The 20,038-nt window shown below is 41.1% G+C and overlaps 1 protein-coding gene across 15 annotated transcripts in view; it reads left to right on the forward strand.

Annotated features, from left to right (window-relative positions):
- Nucleotides 1–20,038, forward strand: part of rims1b (regulating synaptic membrane exocytosis 1b) — an 89,459-nt gene that overhangs the window by 57,838 nt on the left and 11,583 nt on the right. For 2 of the 15 annotated variants that reach the window (XM_086081842.1, XM_086081843.1), the window contains 15 exons: nucleotides 1,532–1,703; nucleotides 1,786–1,939; nucleotides 2,111–2,167; nucleotides 5,922–6,075; nucleotides 8,220–8,336; nucleotides 8,712–8,774; nucleotides 9,166–9,243; nucleotides 11,813–11,932; nucleotides 12,646–12,735; nucleotides 15,412–15,477; nucleotides 15,804–15,917; nucleotides 16,421–16,527; nucleotides 17,700–17,803; nucleotides 18,085–18,245; nucleotides 18,514–18,666. In XM_086081842.1, the coding sequence (XP_085937968.1) occupies nucleotides 1,532–1,703; nucleotides 1,786–1,939; nucleotides 2,111–2,167; nucleotides 5,922–6,075; nucleotides 8,220–8,336; nucleotides 8,712–8,774; nucleotides 9,166–9,243; nucleotides 11,813–11,932; nucleotides 12,646–12,735; nucleotides 15,412–15,477; nucleotides 15,804–15,917; nucleotides 16,421–16,527; nucleotides 17,700–17,803; nucleotides 18,085–18,245; nucleotides 18,514–18,666 (1,710 nt within the window). Of the gene's footprint in view, nucleotides 1–1,531; nucleotides 1,704–1,785; nucleotides 1,940–2,110; nucleotides 2,168–5,921; nucleotides 6,076–8,219; nucleotides 8,337–8,711; nucleotides 8,775–9,165; nucleotides 9,244–11,812; nucleotides 11,933–12,645; nucleotides 12,736–14,888; nucleotides 14,967–15,411; nucleotides 15,478–15,803; nucleotides 15,918–16,420; nucleotides 16,528–17,699; nucleotides 17,804–18,084; nucleotides 18,246–18,513; nucleotides 18,667–20,038 lie in introns of all 15 variants that reach the window. The other 13 variants (XM_086081850.1, XM_086081856.1, XM_086081841.1 and 10 more) reach the window with 12 other exon arrangements.

Below are 20,038 nucleotides of genomic sequence, written 5' to 3' on the forward strand. Positions count from 1 at the left end.
AATCATCCGAGACCAGCCTGAAAATGGCCAAACTTCCTGATGGCCACCCTGCCCCTAAACGTTGTTTCATTTCGTTACTTTGAAATAAAAATATATTGCTAAGTGTTCCTACTTTAAGGAAATTTCGACAGTACTTATTTTTATTCTGTGTATTTCAAATTGGAAGGAAAATGTATGTTAAAAGTCTCATTCCCACTGATATGTGTTGAGAATGAATTTCTCCAATTTTTGTTGTATTCAGTTGCACCTCCTGTCATTCAAATTCAATTCAACATCCTGAGGAGTGAAGTCAATTCAAATTCAAATTCATCCATTGAATTGAATTCTGAATTTTGTCCAGCCCTAGTCAGCATATATCATTTTTTAAATGTAAATGGCAGTGTTGCTGGGTCTTCTTTCCATTCTGAGGTATAGCATGTGCTTGTATATCATTATGGTGAAATAACTACAGGTGGCCTGTAAACGGAACAGATCATTGACTTAATGAACATGTCGTTGCATGTGTGGATAATACATATTCAATATTTGCTGCCTTGAACATTTACACTGCATTGAATGAGAAAAAATGTGCTTTTAACTTGCATTTGGTTTCTTGCTAGTGTGTAATGGCCTGCCAAATTATCCAGATAATGACTAAAGTTATCAACAAATGCCACTGTTGATGCACTTTTTGAATGAATGAATGAATTTATTTGATTTATTCTTTGTATTTATTCCTGCTGCTTTATCACTTATCCCTTACTTTTTCATGTGGAAAACCTTTGTCTTGTCTACATTCTTGTGATCAATTTGAGAAAAAAACCTGTTAACATCTCATGCTTTTTAGTGAAAGATTTTTGTAGGGTTTGAATTTTTACTATTGGAACACTAAACAAATAGCAGTAGGCATGAACTTTGTTTGTAAACCCATCAACTCATTCAGACCAGAGAAAGTGAATTATTCATGAAAGGATCCTAAGATAAACAGGCTACAAATAGCCTTTTGTCATAATCCTGAACCATGTCATGGAAATAATTTCCTTAATATGTGTGTGTGCCTGAATTAGCTAGTGATTAACAAACCTTCATTACCGGCGAGAGCTTCTGTCTCACCCTCGGCTCAGGCACTCATGTGTGGAGTCTGCATGTTCTCCCTGGGCTTTTTCAGAGCACTCTGCTTACCATTCACATTCCAGAAACATTCATGCTTGGTTAACTGAAGAGTCAGACTCTAAATTGCTCATGGTGACTGATTAGTGAATGTTTGTGTGCCCTGCAATCAGTCCAGGGTTTAAATGCACGTCTTTTGCCTAGTGACAGCTGTGTCGAGCTGACCGGTGACCTTAATGAGAAATATTGAGGATGGATGGATGGATGGGATGCATTTGTCTGCCTGACTTTCTGACTGTATTCTTGACGTTTTTTTCTGCTGTATTTTTCAGCAAAATCCTTTACAACCAAGTTGACAAAAAACACCACTGTTAGTGCATCAAAACCTTCTACACTATACTGTTTATGCCCCATGGTAATAATATTAATGCTTCTGTTCCAGTGACAAGAGTAAACGACGGACTAAAACGGTGAAAAAGAGTGCAGAGCCCAAGTGGAATCAGACCTTCTTATATTCCCATGTTCACCGGCGAGACTTTCGCGAACGCATGCTGGAGATCACCGTCTGGGACCAACCCAGGGTCCAGGAAGAGGAAAGTGAATTCATGGGCGAGGTAGGTTTGAGGCCCACAAACCATCCAAGTCCTTGAACTGGTTCATGCTCACAACTAGCCTCTGTATCCATCTTCAACTCAGATCCTAATAGAGTTGGAGACTGCCCCGTTAGACGACATTCCTCACTGGTATAAACTACAGACACATGATGTGTCCTCGATACCTTTGCCTCAGCCATCCCCATACCTTCCACGCAGACATGTCCATGGAGACAGCCCCAGCAAGAAACTACAAAGTATGTGTTTTAACAGCATTCTGTCAGCTTGAGAACCGAAAGTATGCTTTTGTGTGTGTGTGTGTTGGGGGGGTCTTAGCTTTTCTTAGGACATTGATGATTTGTCCCTTGTGCACAAGATGCAGACCCTCACAATCTGATCATCTTTTGTATGTGTGTGCGTGAGTGCAGGGTCTCATCGCATCATTGATACAGAGTTTGATGATGGTTTGATGATAGTGACTAAAGGTGGGTAGGGGGCACGGTTACTACATGTTGCCTTGTAGCAGCCTATGGGCACCCAGCACTGGGTGAGAGAACAGATTATTGCCCCCTAAAACTCTGAAATCCAACAACTTGCACCCAAATCTTCAATTACATGTATTTCTATTGGACTGGTAGTGCATATTATTTTGGCTGTATTTTAGGTCTGCACTGTACTACATCTCAGGGGCTACAGTAAAAAGTTCTCCTCCTCTGCTGACTGTAGAATCACTTGTCACATTAAGTGCATGTGGAACTGTAGCTTTAGTTCACTGCCATTCCACTGACTCTACTTTCATTGATCCGCATGCCTCAAATATCTGACAGAAATAGTTGAATAGTTAAAACACTTATATTTACATATGGTTTTACAGTATACACACATACATATGTATATATGTATGTATATACAGTATATATACATATTTATTATTTATACTATTCACAAAAGGTTTGTGATATTTGGCTTTCAGGTGAAATTTTAGGACAAGCCTAAAATGCATTGAAACCTTTACAGTGACCTTCTCTAAGCTTTTGAATGCACATGTCCAACTGTTAAATGTTTCAGTACTTTTTGCACAAGTTGCAGTTCTCTAACGAGGAACTTAACGGCAAAATTCACAAACGACAATGCTCCAGCTCGTGGAGGTGGCATCATCAAGGAACGGCTGTTGAAGGCGTGTGTACCTCAAATGGAATGGCCTGGACTTTTTCCAGACCTGAATCCTATTGAAAAGCTGTGGGATCAGCTGAGTCGCCGCGTAGAGGCTGCAAACTCTGCACCCCAGAACCTCAATGACCTGAGGGCTGCCCTTCAAGAAGAGTGGGATGCCATGCCTTAGCAGACAGTTGACTTGTGAACAGAGACGTCAAGCTGCTCAAGGGCATATGACCAGTTATTGAGACGTTGAATTTTGTTGTTGTCGTGTACCCTCCATTTTTGTTAACTTTTCTTTCAATGAATTGTTTGAGATGAGGAAATCACCAGTGCATCCTTCTACATAAATGTCCTACTTTCATGATTTATCACTGTATCGTGATTTTTGATATTTTCCATAAATGTCACCTGAAACCAAATATCCCTAAGTTTTTGTGAGTAGTGTATACAGTACCAAAAGTACTTTATATAAAAGTACCAAAGCCAAAAGTTTGGACACACCTTCTCATGCAATGCATTTTCTTTATTACCATGACTCTTTACATTGTATATTCACACTGAAGGCATCAAAACTATGAATGAACACATGTGAAGTTATGTACTTAAAAAAAGGTGCAATTGAACACATGTTTTATATTCTAGTTTCTTCAAAATAGTCACTCTTGGCATTCCCTCGATGAGCTTCACGAGTAGTCACCTGAAATGGTTTTCCAACAGTATTGAAGGAGTTCCCAGAGGTGAGAATGCCAATAATGTGCAAAGCAGCAATCAGAGCAAATTGTGGCTATTTTGAAGAAACTAGAATCTAAAACATGTTTTCAGATATTTCCCTTTTTTTGTTTGTTAAGTACATAACTCCACATGTTCATTCTACGTTTTGATGCCTTCAGTCAGAATCTACAATGTAAATAGTAATGAGAATAAAGCAAACAAGCAAGAGACTGAACCATTATTTACTCCTAGTGGGCCTGGCAGCGCCTTGCATGGCAGCAGCCACCCATTGGTGTGTTATGGGTGAGTAAAGCAAAATGTAAGTGCACTTCATTTTGTGGTGGCACGGCAGCTTGGGAAAAGTAATAATACAACATTTCATCTGCTCAGCTAATTTCAGTTATATGAAAGGAAGAATCGTTCGATATTTAGTCCTTAAATTGTGGGAGGAGACCGTATCTGAGTGTCTGTCTCTGTTCCGTTCCGTTCCGTCTTCAATTCCGCTTATCCGGGGTCGGGTCGTGGGGGCAGCAGCTTTAGCAGGGAAGCCCAGACTTCCCTCTCCCCAGCCACTTCAGCCAGCTCCTCCGACGGGATCCCAAGGCGTTCCCAAGTCAGCTGTGAGACGTAGTCTCTCCAGCGTGTCCTGGGTCGTACCCTGGGCCTCCCGCCGGTAGGACATGCCCGGAACACCTCCCCAGGGAGGCGCCCAGGAGGCATCCAAACCAGATGCCCGAGCCACCTCAACTGGTTCCTCTCAACGTGGAGGAGTAGCGGCTCGACGCTGAGTCCCTCTTGGATGACCAAGCTTCTCACCCTATCTCTAAGGGAGAGCCCGGCTACCCTGCGGAGGAAACTCATTTTGGCCGCTTGTATCCGGGATCTTGTTCTTTCGGTCACGATCCACAGCTCGTGACCATAGGTGAGGGCAGGAACGTAGATCGACCGGTAAATCGAGAGCTTTGCCTTTCGGCTCAGCTCCTTCTTCACCACAACGGACCGATACAGCGTATGCATCACTGCAGACGCTGCACCGATCCGTCTGTCGATCTCCCGCTCTAACCTACCCTCACTCGTGAACAAGACCCCAAGATACTTGAACTCCTCCACTTGGGGCAGGATCTCATCCCCGACCCGGAGAGGGCACTCCACCCTTTTCCGACTGAGGACCATGGTCTCGGATTTGGAGGTGCTGATCCTCATCCCAACCGCTTCACACTCGACTGCGAACCGCTCCAGCGAGAGCTGGAGATCACGGCTTGAAGAAGCCAACAGCACCACATCATCTGCAAAAAGCAGAGATGCAATGTTGAGGCCACCAAACCGGGCCCCCTCAACAATCCGGCTGCGCCTAGAAATTCTGTCCATAAAAGTTATGAACAGAATCGGTGACAAAGGGCAACCTTGGCGGAGTCCAACCCTCACAGGAAACGAATGCGACTTACTGCCGAAAATGCGGACCAAACTCTGACATCAGTCGTACAGGGACCGAATAGCCCGTATCAGGGGACCCGGAACCCCATACTCCCGAAGCACCCCCCACAGGACTCCCCGAGGGACACGGTCAAACGCCTTCTCCAAGTCCACAAAGCACATGTGGACTGGTTGGGCGAACTCCCACGCACCCCCAAGGATCCTGCTGAGGGTGTAGAGCTGGTCCACTGTTCCACGGCCGGGACGAAAACCACACTGCTCCTCCTGAATCAGAGATTCAACTTCCCGACGGACCCTCCTCTCCAGCACCCCCGAATAGACCTTACCTGGGAGGCTGAGGAGTGTGATCCCTCTAAAGTTGGAACACACCCTCCGGTCCCCCTTCTTAAAAAGAGGAACCACCACCCCGGTCTGCCAATCCAGAGGCACTGTCCCTGATGTCCACGCGATGTTGTAGAGACGTGTCAACCACGACAGCCCCACAACATCCAGAGCCTTTAGGAACTCCGGGCGAACCTCATCCACCCCCGAGGCCCTGCCACCGAGAAGCTGTCTGTCTCTGTGATGTACATAAACCTCTACAAAATGGATGGATGGATAGAAAATATCATGCAGGAAAAGCAGTGATGGTCGAGTAGGGCAAGCTTGAACCATTTTTGTTCTCTTAGGAGGGGCTCAAGATAGCTACACTTTGACAAACCCCGCTCCATGGAACTTGTAACTTTAAAGTTTAAGGAAATGCTTACCTCTTTTGTGAATGAATATCGCAGACTGAGCTATTCAGCCTTGCTAATAAATTGGTCATTTGCCTGTGAAACATCTTGATCTTCTGCAAAAGTATATCATACTTTAAGGTAGTTAGCAGTGCAATTCTCAGAACTAATGTGTCCATATTGAAGGTCACACATCTGAGCTATTGGTGTGTGTGTTTTGTAGGAGGAGAGCGTAGTTCAAGGGAAAGAGAGCGAGGCAGTACGTTGACTGTGCCTGAACAGCAGCGTGCCCTTCAGCATCGTTCTCGCTCTGTTTCTCCTCACCGAGAGGATTCGTGCAGGGCGAGGTCGCGGCCTGCACACGTGCCCATGCAAAGGTCAGTATAACCTGCCACTTCAAATCGGTCACGTCACTTTCACTGTCTGTGTTTACAATATATGAGCATTGTTTTATGTCTTGTAGACCAGAAGACATTAATACTAGACCTGAGAAGGTCAGAAAGTCACAAATAACAGCCAACAATGAATAATAACGAAGTAGTTGGTTCACGTAGCCTGGAATACAGACGAACACTTAACCAAACACTTAACCACCGGTCGACGAGGGGGAGGGCTTTTTAATGTAACCCATACTTTAACCACACCGCATTATTGTGCACATGCTTGCTAAACAAGCGGGTTGCAGGAGCAACACAACAGTGAGTTTGGTTGTACTTTATTCAACCAGTGTACTCAGGTTATTTTTTGATCAGTCTTCATCCACAAATCCATCAAAGTCCTCATATTTTGTATTTGAATTGAACAGCTGAGCAATTTCTCCATCAAACATGCCAGGTTCCCCCTCGTCATTATCGTAGCCAGTCTCGTTGCCGTGCGGCTGTTTAGCAATGATGCCGGCTTTCGCGAAAGCTCAAACAACAGTGCCAGCAGACACGTTCGCCCAGGCGTCCATAATCCATTCACATACGGTGGCGTACACGCCCGACGCTGCCTCCCAGTCCCAGTTTGGTGAAAGTGTGTTCGCCGTCTTTCGTCCAGCGCACAAACGCTGCTCGGAACTTCAATTTGAATGCCCAGTTTACCCCAATGTCCAGCGTTTGGAGACTTGGAGTTCCTTCGTTAATCCTCCCGGAATGATGACAAACTCCGAGTTCGTTTTCTTGTGTCCTCCACCAATGTGGAATTCTCTCGCGCCTCCATGTACAACCGTGTAACTGATAGTTTGCAGTTTAAATTGTGCCTCGTAAGCCAAACCGATGTTGTTTTACACAGTGCAAATACCGACAGTATTATGTTATCTGTTCCTGCTCGGTCTCTCGGCCAAGTACGGGTCGTCTCCGTGTATAGCGCCCGTCGCACGTGCCAAAAAGGTGGGATCCAAACGAGACGAAATGAACTGCAGGAGACAGGAGATCACACTGCAGTCTGGTATTTTATTGTATCTCTCTTTGTATTCACTTTTTCGTTTAATCTCCACATTCGAGTGCATACAGCCTCAACTCTCTTCCGCCTTCTTCCTCCCTGAATGCGCGCTCCAAATTCACACATCATAGGCAGCCATTCACAGTGGTTCGAGGAAGCAGCCAACCAGTAACGCGCGTGAAACCCGCCCACCAATCAGAAACGTGCGTTGGCACAGCAAAATTTGCCCTGATGCTTGGTTGGAAGAATAACAGCTCCGGAACTCGGCACACACAAAAGGCACACTTTTTTTTCTCTTTTTTTTTTGGCTGGCCCAAAGGAGTGGCGGGTTGGATTTAGGAGTGGTGGCACGCCGCTGCTGAATTAATACAACGGAAACGTTGGTGGGGGTGCATTGAACATATTATTGTAAAGAACATTTTTGGATTGACTTGTTTAGTAGCATGCTCATATTTTTTTATTTGAACGTTTGAATGTATTTTTTTATGCAAATCAACATATATTAAGTTATTTTAACTTTACTGTAAGTGGATTCAATTTGGAATAATATTGTATCCTGCCTGGTTCAATTCACATTTACAGTATTTTAAATAAATATTTAGTTTTCGTCTGTTTATCAGCCCGTGACCTAAAAAAAAAAAAAATTGTGTGCTTTTGAGTTTTGACCCGCTGAGCTATATTGTAACAAAAAGAAATTATATTTATATTTTGATCTCAGCATACCGTACACCATTTCTCAAGCAGTGGTAGCATTTTAATCAGTTTATTGCCAAATTTGAAACTGTGTCACTTTATTGACCACACCATTGAATTGTCTGACAACCACAAATTATTTGTGGCTAATGTTATTTGGACATTTCAATTACTGGACAGACAGGCCTCCTGTTGGATTATTTAATATGTTTCATCATGACATCATGATATCTCCACTGCTTTTATGGAACAGTCTATACAGACCTAATTTGAACTGAATTTGGATGAAAAAAAACATCTACATTTACCACAGATAGACCACATGAATAAATGTACTTACTTTGTATTTTACTCTAACCTTTTGTGCTTGTGTTTTGTATTAGTAATTCTTTATTTTTGATACCAGGAGCCTGGATGAGATCCACCAGAATCGTAACCACTCCCAGTCCCCTTCCCATTACCACGACTCCCATTTAGAGCACCAACGCTCCGGTGACTCAGACTACGAGTACTCTGAAGACAGGTAACCTTTAGGGGTTCAAATGTTGGGGATGACACTGTGCTAGTCATTTATTTGATAAGATATTGATAAAATAAAAAAAGACAAAGCTGCACATGGTTGAGATATTCTTGTTCCTTGCGTTTCACTTCTCATAACAAAAAGAACAGCTCTTAATATAGATATTAATTATTGTTAGTGTGAAACTATAGTGATTGCCACATGCTGCAGCAGTCTACTGTATATTGTTTAATGAAATTTCACTGATAGTTGAAAATGATTTATTTCATGGTTTTTCTCATTCATAAAATCACATGCCTGTCTGAGTGGCCATCCTCTTCTGTTGTGTTTTTTTCGGGTGATTTTTCATTTGTTCACCCATCGTCATGGCAATGACAGTGAGGCCCTGGAGATGCACAGGTCAATCCGAGGCGGGAGTGCAGAGTGCCTACACACTAACAGGTAAAAAAAGAAAAAGAGAGCTAACAATCATCCGGTTTTATTTCAAGCATATGCTATTCTATGAACAATCAACATTGTCATCCTCAATATATCCTAACAACTACCACTGTACTGTATGTGTGTATTACCTCAAATGTTTTGTGTCTCCAGGTGAATTAACACAAAATTCTAATATTGCTTAAATGCACACATGTATCCACGCGCAACTATTACAGCTAACAAGTAAACACAACACAAAATCACTCTGTCAAAAGATTGCTGCACAAGTTGTCCTCAAAGAAGGCACATTTATTTTGGATTAATTTTTGTATTTGATGTTGTCACTGACAGCAGTTATATGCTTGTTCAACCTTTTTGTCTTTATGTGCATGGCCTCCGCTCATACAACCAGGGGTGCATGTAGACATAGCAACACACTCCCTCCCAAAATGCCCCTGTTAGTAAATGGTATCCATAAAGACATGTACAGGTAAGCAAGAAGGCTAGTTGTTTTTCCCCCTTTTTCTTCCTTGTACAGTTTTTTTCACACTCATTTGTGCAGTTGGTGAGCCATTTTGTTGCTGCAGCTTCTTTTCCTCAACACATGAAATGCCCATATGTCTCTCTGTCAGATTGTGTTGGTGCCATCTTGTTGCTTTTGCCGACAAGAATGGTAATGTGGACGTTCCATATGTATCTGTTCAACATTTGACCCAGTGTTGTTAAGCAATGAATATAGATGTGGATTTCATGTGAGTTAGCCATGTGTGAAAGAAGACTTGTAGGTCAGGTGAAGGATTTCCATGGTCCTGAAGTTTTGGTGTTAGGTGGTGCTGTTATGAACTAAGGAGCACGTTCAAACTCACGTAGGAGCCAGCATGAGTCAATTTTCATTTTTATTTTCGGAGTAACATGCTAAAGTTCACAATTTTAGCAAGTAGATATTAGGTCAGTTTAAGAGTAGATATGTTACGGAATGTGCAATCTTATTCACACTAGCACTGTGACTATCAAATAATTTTAGAATCAGTTATTCTATTGATTATTCCATCAATTAATCGGATAAAACTTATTAAGCATCAAAGTCTATTACAAAACCCTATATTTTCTCCAATGACTGTTTATTCACCAATTATTGTTGTTTATTTGGTATTGTTTAGTTATTAAAAATCAAAGTGTAAATAACAATTAAGCAACGAGAGGGATTGATGTACTCTCCAACCTTTTTGTAACCTTTCCTAAGTAAAAGATGTTTTCAAAAGTCTTATATGGGTTAATCACAAAAGATAATTAGTCTGCTCTCATGAGGAACTATTACATCCTATAGGACGTTTGTATGCAAACCCCAATTCCAGTGGTGTGGGAACTATCTGTAAAATATAAATACAAACAGAATACAATAATTTGCAAATCCTTTTCAACCTATATTCAATTGAATTTAGTGCATGATAAAAATGTTGAAAGTTCAAACTGATGAACATTATTGTTTTTATGAAAATATTGTTTAATTTTTAATTTGATGCCTGCAACATGTTCGAATAGAGCTGGGACAGGGGCAACTAAAGACTAAAAAAAGAAAAAGAAAACTTCTAGGGGCTGAAATGTTTGCCCATTCCTCCTTGCAAAACAGCTCCAGCTGAGCTAGATTAGATGGAGAGCATTTGTGAAAACGGGTTCCCTCCCAAAATTGACCTGTGTTTGGCGCCATCCATCCTCCCTTCTACTCGCACTATCTTCCCTGTCCCTGCAGAAGAAAAGCACCCCCAGAGCATGATGCTCCAACCACCATGTTTGACAGTGGGAAATGGTGTGTTGAGACTGATGAGCAGTGTTGTTCTTACGCCAAACATAGCGTTTGTCATGTAGGCCAAAAAGTTCCAATTTGGTCTCATCTGATCAGAGCACCTTCTTCCACTCATCAGCAGTGTCTCCTACATGACTCCTGGCAAACTGCAGAAGTGACTTCTTGTGGCTCACTTTTACTAATAGCTTTCTTCTTGCCACCCTTCTGGCCAGATTTGTGCAGTACTCGGCTGATGGTTGTTCCATGGACAGATTCCCCTACCTCGGCTGTGGATCTTTGCAATTCATTTAGAGTGATCAAAGGCCTCTTGGTTACTTCTCTGATGAGTGCCCTCCTTCATCGGTCAGAAAGTTTGGAGGGATAACCTTGTCTTGTAGATTTGTGGTTGTTTGGTACTCCATCTACTTATGGATGCTTGATTGAAAAGTACTCCGTATGATGTTCAAAGCTTTTAAAATATTTTTGTATCCTTCTCCTGTTTTAAATCTGTCCACAACTTTGTCCCCGTCCAGCCTGGTGTCTTCTTTAGTCTTTATAATGCTGACTAAAGATTAAGATTGTGGTTCACAAATGCTCTCCATCTAACCTGGCTGAGCTGGAGCTGTTTTGCAAGGAGGAATGGGCAAACATTTCATCCTCCCGATGTGCAAAACTGATAGAGACATACCATAAAAGACTTGAAGCTGTAATTGCAGCAAAAGGGGGTTCGATAAAGTATTAATTCATGGGGTGGGGAGATTTTGTACACCCTACTTTTCTTTTTTTTTAGTTGTAAAACAAGTTTAGAATAAGATATCCATATATTTTGTTTCACTTTATGTTGAACTTTCATATAAAATGTCAATGACATATATTTATGTTTGTGGTCGTACCGTGCCAAAATGTTGAAAGTCTCAAGGGGGATGAATACTTTTGCAAGGCTCTGTAGGAGTGTCGACCCAATGCCAGCGATATGCGTGTAGTCAGTCAGGAAAGAGAATGTCTGGGCTAATCTTACATCATGATTTTCTCACGCTTATGTTTGCCATCCATTCATTTTGAAATCATTCCTGCTTTACTGACCTGTAACATTGAACAGAAAAGCAAATAGTAAATCACGTTTTGGTGTGACCATTTCAATGCGAGTAGTGTTCAAAGCTTTGTCGCTCCACACTAGTGTTCCCTTCACACATTTTGTTTCTGTTCACATCATTTAGTTTTTTCTTGCCTTTCTTTGCACTTTTTCTTGCCTTTCATGGGCGTGGATGGTGTTCAGCTCCACTCTCCCTGCATGCCTAAAAAGCAAGCTGCCCCAAAGGCAAGAGGGGGGCAACAACGTGCATCGTAGTATCTTTGCACACCGTGTGCTCAGGTTCACTGATGAGGTCACAGTTAGGTAAGAAAATGCCGCTTCTTGACGGTTCCTCTCCTGACTCCCCCTAACGTGTGCTTCCTTCCTTCCTTTTGCGGGTGACAACACACAGAGGCTTAAGCTTGTACTCAAAATTGCAAATGAAAAGCATTAAACGAGCACTAAAATCTTAAGCCCTTGTCATCCTCCATGTGAGGAGGCCCTTGGCCTGAACCCATTATGTTCAAGTCATGCGATGGTACTGAGCCAACCATCTGTTGAAAATAACTGTTGTCCTAGTGTAGCGTGACACGACAACAAAAAGCAGCAGCAGGCAGACTGTATGCATCAGATAGTAAGATGAAAGCTGGCTTCTCTCCTCTTCCCTCTCTCACATGCACACCAGCAGACACTTTTCCACTTAGACCTGGTTTCCATGGCAGTTCACCAACCTTTCATCTGAGTGGTCTCACAGTGTATGAAAGAATGAATGGCTATGATAAATTGAGATACAGCCTTTGAATCATGACATGTTACGGCACTGTCTGATGGCCTTTTGTATTCTGTCTTTGTCTCCTGCTTGTTTCTCTGCTTCTGTATGATTTGATTATTCCATTCTGTGTGATTTATTTTCTATTTTCCCCCTCTGATTTTCCATCGTTATTTGCAATCACTTCCACCCTGTCTCCTTTCGTCCTTCATGTCTCCATATTGATTTCTACCTGACTTCTCTCTGCCGCCATGCCGTGGTGGTGCAGTGACCTGCAGCCATCGTTGGATAGAGTGAGGAGTGCCAGCACCACGTGTTTGAGACCAGACACCAACTTTTACTCTTCTGACAGAGACAGGTATTAAGAATAAATAGTTTTCATGTGCTCAAGCCAACCTAACATTATTTGTACATTCCAAAATCCATACATAGTTTATTTGTCATTGGAATCAGAATAAGTTACCCTTCAATATGGTATCTGCAAAATACGTTTTAATTTCAAAGATATAATGCAGCTGTTGAATCAGTAGCAACTAGTGTGAAGGGAAGTCAAATGACATCCACGCAGACCTCCATTACAGCAAACTCCCCCAGGAAGAAGAACTTGTATCAAAAGAGGAGTACAGGAAATTCAGGCATAAATCACCACTTCCCATTTAATAAAAAATATAATAAAATAACTCATTCACTCACAGCCATTTTCACTGAAGCAACCTCCTTTGCTCCCGGCTGTTTTACTGGATTTTGACTGATTTTGCAAGGGCCACAGAATATTGTGTTTTACTGCTATAAAAACATGGAACCTCCCAACAGAAAGATTAGAGTCTCTTCTTTCATCAGGAAAAAAAAAGTATATTTGTATATGTTTCCGTTTTGCAGCAATTAGCATTAGACTATAGCTAAGTTTCATAATAATAACTACTATTGCTTTAAGTGACCTCTTCATGTCAGAAGCTGCATCAAAGCCCTCTGTTTGCTCTAGCATAAAAATAAATAAATAAAATAAACGTATAAATACGTTTTGGGGAGTGAAGGACAAATTATTAAATCACGTATTTATATGTTTTTGGGTCTGAATTAGTTAAAAAGTACTGTTCTTATTTTTTTATTTTTTTATATAATTAACTGCTTCTGTTTTGACTTTACCCTCTGTACAAATTACCACCGGGGGGGGGGGGGGGCTTATATGATTTGCAGTTCCACCAACCTTAACAATGCAAATCATTTAGATGTTTTAATTCTTTCTATTGTGGACGCTCACCTATATTCTCTGCATTTGCCCATAGCATTATTGTATATCGTCCAGTCACAAATGTTTTAGACCACCACAAGTACCACCTAAAAAAATATGCTCTCATCATACGGACCACCATTAAAACACAGTAGTGTAGCGTATGCAGCATTTGAACATTGCCACTGTGCTAAAATATAGAGGGTAAATGCACTTAAATATTGATTAATGAAGGCATCGGGCCCTATTTTCCTAGACAGGCGCCCATGCTCTCAGAGAAAAAAATTAAACATTCACAACTTCATTTTTATACTGTAGTCCAGTGGTACTCAACCCTCAAGTACCCCTATCCAGACTGTTTTCCATGTCTCCCTCAGCCAACATAGGTGTTTCAAACGATCAGATAATCAGCAAGCTCTGCATGAAGCCTGATAACGATCCTCAGCTCTGTTGGTTGAGGGAGACATGGAAAACAGGCTGGATAGAGGTACTCAAGGACCGGGGTTGAGAACCACAGCTGTAGTCTTTCTTAGCGAATGAGGGGAGCCACTTCAATAGGCTGCATTCCATCCCAAGACGGTACACACCAGCCCCCTTACACCCAATTCTACCTGGGCAAAGATAGTAAAATACCAACAGACAAAAAAAACTTCACTAATGTGCATACTGTAGTTTGACTTGTGCTCATTAAGTTAAAAACAAATTGTGCCCAGACATTTGAAAAGAAAAGCAAATGTATTATACTTGAAAGTTAAAGACAACTGATCAGTACATAACACATTTATTGAATTGGATTAAAAAACAAAAACATGTTTACATCAATAACATGATAGAATAAGTATAAATAAATGAATAATAAGGATCATAATCCGTTTTCTGCAGAGCTTGCTGATGAATCAGGTGTATTTGAGGAAAGAAACCTGTAAAATATGCAGGCCCTTGAGGACCGGAGTTTGACATCTATTCACTAGAGGGAGCCCATGTACAAACATTTTGAATTCACTGGCATGTACAAAACATACAAACCAGATAATAACCTTCTGAGTGAGTTTCCATTTGAGTCACAAATTGTTTACATTTTGCTTTATTGGTCAGATAACTACGGGTCAGTATTGTCATTTTAATTAACCTGTGTAGGTTTGTTGCCTTTAGACTGAGCTACATTAGCTGTCCCCGTGTCATGCAATAGGTTCTAAGTCTTGACTGTTCCCTCAGGCTAAGCAGTTTCCCATTCCATTGCATCTGCTTTCTTCACCTCCCGCTACTCCACATATCTCCAGGTGCTCCAATTCATTGCACCGCAAGATCCCCCCAAATCCCCGGATCTTAGTAGAACACGTGGCCCCTGAAGAAGACAGGTATCAGGCCTGACGTTCCTGCTGTCCCCATCCCAACATATGCTGCTGCTCTGCTTGCCTGCTTATATCTTTCTGACCCAACCTGCTGACACTAGTCCTGCAGACTATAGTTATTTCTTTATAAGATATCACTGTTATAGTGACCTGCACTTTTTTAACCTTTCTTGTAAACCTTTGTGGGCTGAGGCTGTTGTAATCTTCTATTCGTTTTCACCCATGCTTACTACTGTGTACTCGATCTGAATCTCTTGACTTTAAAGTATCTTCTTGTACAATGTGGGTGGAATTTGCAATGATTGCCCATATTTCTTTGTGACTGAACAAAATCCTCAGTCTGACATATCCATACAAGCAAGTATTCATTATTTAGTTTTATCATTGTCATTGCCATATCATGTTTGTTTCTCTTCTTCTCTTTCTGGGTTGTTACTGTTTGCCAAAACAGGGAGGGTAGCAATACTTCAAGTGCAGATTGTCTAAAAGGCAGCAAAAAAACCCTGGAGGGTGACAGGTGAGAGCATTAATTCACCCTCACGCCATATTCCATATTTGTCTTGCCTCACCGTTTATTTTGATTCACTTGATTAATTTATTAATAATCTATATTGTTGTGATATTTGTAGCATTTGACTCTTGTCAAAAGGCATAGGCTAAAAGCTCTTCTAGCTTCCAACAAACCACCATCAATATCTTGTGGTTATGAATACATACAGTAGCCTACATAGTTTGAGTCAAATTGGCATACTTTACACCTAAAAGTACAACATCAGCAACATTTATTTCAGATGTGTTTTTCCAAATTTCTCTTTCTAATTTTCATTATTTTGCAAACGGCAGTCGCATCCAGCCCACCTCTATCCTCAGGGGCAGTAGGGGCAAAGGGTGGCCACTGAGACCCTTTGGCCAGACAGCTTTGGCTGAGTCCTCTCCAAACCCTACGCAGACAGACAGGTGCATGCTATTGTCAGCAGCAGGCCTCTCCTACTATGTGGTCCTATTGTTGCTCACTTTGTATGTACAAGAACCACATGAAATCGCCACACCTCTGAATTTTTAGCATTCCGTCAAACCTTTGAGAGAGCTGGGTGGGTGCAAAGTTTTTCAGACCCTTCCAGAATGTCCCACAGCTCTTAAAAACCTTCATAGATATTTCTTGCATAATGTATAAACTGTCCATGTAATTCCTCTTAATGTAAATTATGTATAGTGGTGTGTAGCAATGTGGGTATATTGTGTATACTGTACATGCACAGTTGCTCACTCTCATTGTCTCTCTCGAACCTTTCCCCTGCCTCTTTGCTGATTTATGTCCTGCTCTGTCCCAGTTTTACTGGATTATCACTTTTTATTTTGCCTGACTGATCTTGTTTCTTCCCCTGAAAAAATAAACATTTACCGTATATGCTTTTCCCCATTCCTTAACCACTTTCTGTCTTTATGTCTCTGTCTGCCAGAACACACCCTCACGGTAGCCCTTCTTCCCCAGTGGGGACCCCTTCATCAGGTCGCAGGGGCAGGCAGCTTCCACAGCTTCCGGCAAAGAGCAGCAGCATAGAACAAGGTATCGTGTGGATGCAAGTACACTACTCTGTTTGCCAGTGGAGTCAAAGTTGAATGGTAATGATAATGGGCGATGTGCATCTTGCAGGTGGATTTTTTTTTTATGCCTAGGACATTGTGATTAATGCTTTTCAATGCCATTTAAGGCCTTAGCTTTCATAAAATGCATTAAATTACTTTTAAAACTTGTTAAAGGTACTGTCCGACGGATTTCCCTCAAAAATAAATGCTAGATGTATACAAATTAAATTCCACTCAATCAATGCCTCGAGCCCTCTGTTAACGTGTGGTGGTAATTTTGTCCTCGACCTCCACTCCCCCCAGCCTGTATTTTGGCCTTTTATTTATTTTTGGCCTGTTAGGGATGTTTCAGGGTGGAGAGGCTTGGGCCCACCTACGTCTCCACTCCCCTCGTATGTTTGATTCCTGTGTCTTGTCTGCATATCCAAATTCGGCATATGTACAAAGAGCAGGGACTTCATTTCACGGTCTAGTCATAGAAAGATAAGTAGATCTGTCAACAGAGGTGGGCAATTTACAAAATGTTGCCAGTCGGTCATTCCTTATTTGTCAGAAAAACGGGCGTCCATCAATGACGGATCGATAGGCAGTCTGTCATTACTGATGGAATGCCCACCTAAAAGGTAATTGCACTTAAAAAGGTACTTTTATCATTATCACTATATTAGTGGCATTTAAAAAATCGTTTATCATGATCGTTTCTAGGAAAATGTATTGTCTAGAATTTTTTTTTATCGTGACAGGCCAAACACCATCTTTTGGCCAGCGTCGGCTGGGATAGCCTCCAGCTTGCCTGTGACTAGTGCTGGGAAAATTAAGCTTTATGAACCACTTGTGATATATATATATATTTTTTAATCTCCTCCAGATGCTAGCGCAATGGAAATTGAATTAACCTATGCAGTGGAAATTAATCAATCTTACAGAGTGGAAATTTAATCAAGCATTGAAACAAGCCAGAGAGTTTGTGTCAAAATTTGTATAGGACAAAGCTATGGCATATTATGTGGGTGTGAGCACAATGCTATCCATCGTTTTTCATTCTCATTCACGGTATGTCATGGACTACTGTATTTATTATCACTTAGTCAGTAAGCAGCCCTTGCTATTTTACATGGCTGAATAAAATGATCATTCTTTGTTTTACCTTAGCCCTAGCAGTTGAAGAGCGAGCCCGACAGCTGCATATGAAAGTACATTCCTACCGGCCTTCATCTTCCCACGACCCCGAGTCGGACCTCAAGAATAAACGGGAGGTAAGCCTGCTTTTTGCTCATCTTCATTAGAAAATCCAAATAAAGTGGAATCTCTAAAGCAGATGATTTATTTATCTACATATTCAGACATAATTCACCTCGGCATGTGAGACTCCTCTCAATATGCATCTTATTGTTAATTTTTTATCATTAACAAGTATTAACTTTTAAATATGACAGTTAAGAAAATGCTACTTTATGATGGGCCAGAGGTCAACCCAACCTGTGTTTGACTCAAGAGATTCCCTTTTAAATGATAAATCTCTGCTTCCTGTTCTTAGATGTTTGCAGAACAGCGACGTAGCAGTGACAACATGTCTGCAAGATCGTCAGACAGTGATATGAGCGATATGTCAGCTCTCTCCCGTGCCAGCAGTGCCTCTCGCCTCAGTAGCACCAGCTACATGTCTATCCAGTCAGAACGCCCAGGGGGACGTCTTAGGTCAGTCCCTTTGTTTGATCATACTATGATTACATTTTAAAATTCCATTTGGTTATGTTCAACTACATTATCATGTTTGGAAGTTAGTAGTAACAATAGTTTTTGAAGTATTATGTGTTTGGATATATTGTTTGTAATATGCATGCTAATGGCTGTGTATGTTTTCTCTTTTGCATGGCAACTGCTGCATGTTTTTGTCCAACTGTGTGCACTTCTCTCTATCACATACAAACACAATGAATGGGGGTTGAAAACAAACTTGACTCAGATCTAAGTCATTAGAGGAGGAAAAAAAGGACAGGAGGATCTCATGGGGAGTGACTAGGGAAGAGGAGAGGAAGAGGGCGGCAGGAAAGAGACGTTTCTCAGAGGAGTTGAAGCGCAGGAGACACACGGTAGCTGGTGAAACCGAAGAGTCCAGGTAAAAATAAATACATTTCAAATGAAGAGAGTTCCCTATCTATCCATCTATCTATCTATCTATCTATCTATCTATCTATCTATCTATCTATCTATCTATCTATCTATCTATCTATCTATCTATCTATCTATCTATCTATCTATCTATCTGCCCATCCATCAATCCCTTCCTATCTATCCATCCATCCATCCATCCTTTCCTATCCATCCGTCTGTCTGTCTATATATAGTGCTGTAATAAAGTATTTGCCCCCTTCTGACATGAAGACGTTTTTGGTTAAATGCACCGTATATATTATATTGTGCATTGTTGGAACGTATTTAATTTAAATTCTTTGAAGTTAGTCTAAATATTAATTAATTAATTAATATTTTAACTAACTTCAATTGATTAATTAATTAATCTTAAGGTAGTAATTTAGATGGCCATCATCAAAAATATTTAGAAATATTTAGGCATTGCTCTACAAACCCAATTCAAATGAAATTGGGATGTGTTAAACATAAATAACAGAATAAAATAATTTTCAAATCATGCTCAACCTATATTTAATTGAATGCACTACAAAGACAAGATATTTAATGTTCAAAATTATGTACTTTGTTGTTTTTAGCAAATAATAATTAACTTAGAATTGTATTGCTGCCCTACGTTCCAAAAAAGCTGGAACGGTCATGTTTACCACTGTGTTACATCACCTTTTCTTTTAACAACATTCAATAAATGTTTGGGATATCAGGGCACTAATTGTTGAAGCTTTGTAGGTGGAACTCTTTCCCATTCTTGCTTGACGTACAGCTTCAACTGTTTCAGTCCAGGGTTCTCCGATGTTCTATTTTACGCTTCATAATGCATCACACATTTTGAATGGCTGACAGGTCCCCTCAATCTTTTACCATAAAGCCACGCTCTTGTAACACGTGCAGAATGTGTTTTGGCATTGTCTTGCTGAAATAAGCAAGGACATGCATCAAAAGACATTGCTTGGATGGCAGAATATGTTCCTCCAAAACCTGTATGTATCTTTCAGCATGATTGGTGCCTTCACAGAGGTGTGCGTTACCCATGTCATTGGTACTAACACAGCCACATACCATCACAGATGCTGGCTTTTGAACTTTGCGTCCATAACAGTCTGGATGATTCTTGGCCTGGAGGACACAACGTCCACAATTTCCAAAAACAAGTTGAAATGTGGACTCATCAGACCACTTTTCCACTTTGCATCAAACCATCTTAGATGAGCTCGGGTCTAAATAAGCTAGTGGCGTTTCTGGGTGTTGTTGATAAAAGGCTTTTGCTTTGCATAGTAGAGTTTTAAGTTGCACTTACTGATGTAGCACCAAACTGTATTTACTGACATTGGTTTTTC

This window comes from Leptonotus elevatus, chromosome 8 (assembly GCF_054856555.1).
Source record: "Leptonotus elevatus isolate MCC_2025b chromosome 8, RoL_Lele_1.0, whole genome shotgun sequence".
NCBI lineage: Eukaryota > Metazoa > Chordata > Actinopteri > Syngnathiformes > Syngnathidae > Leptonotus > Leptonotus elevatus.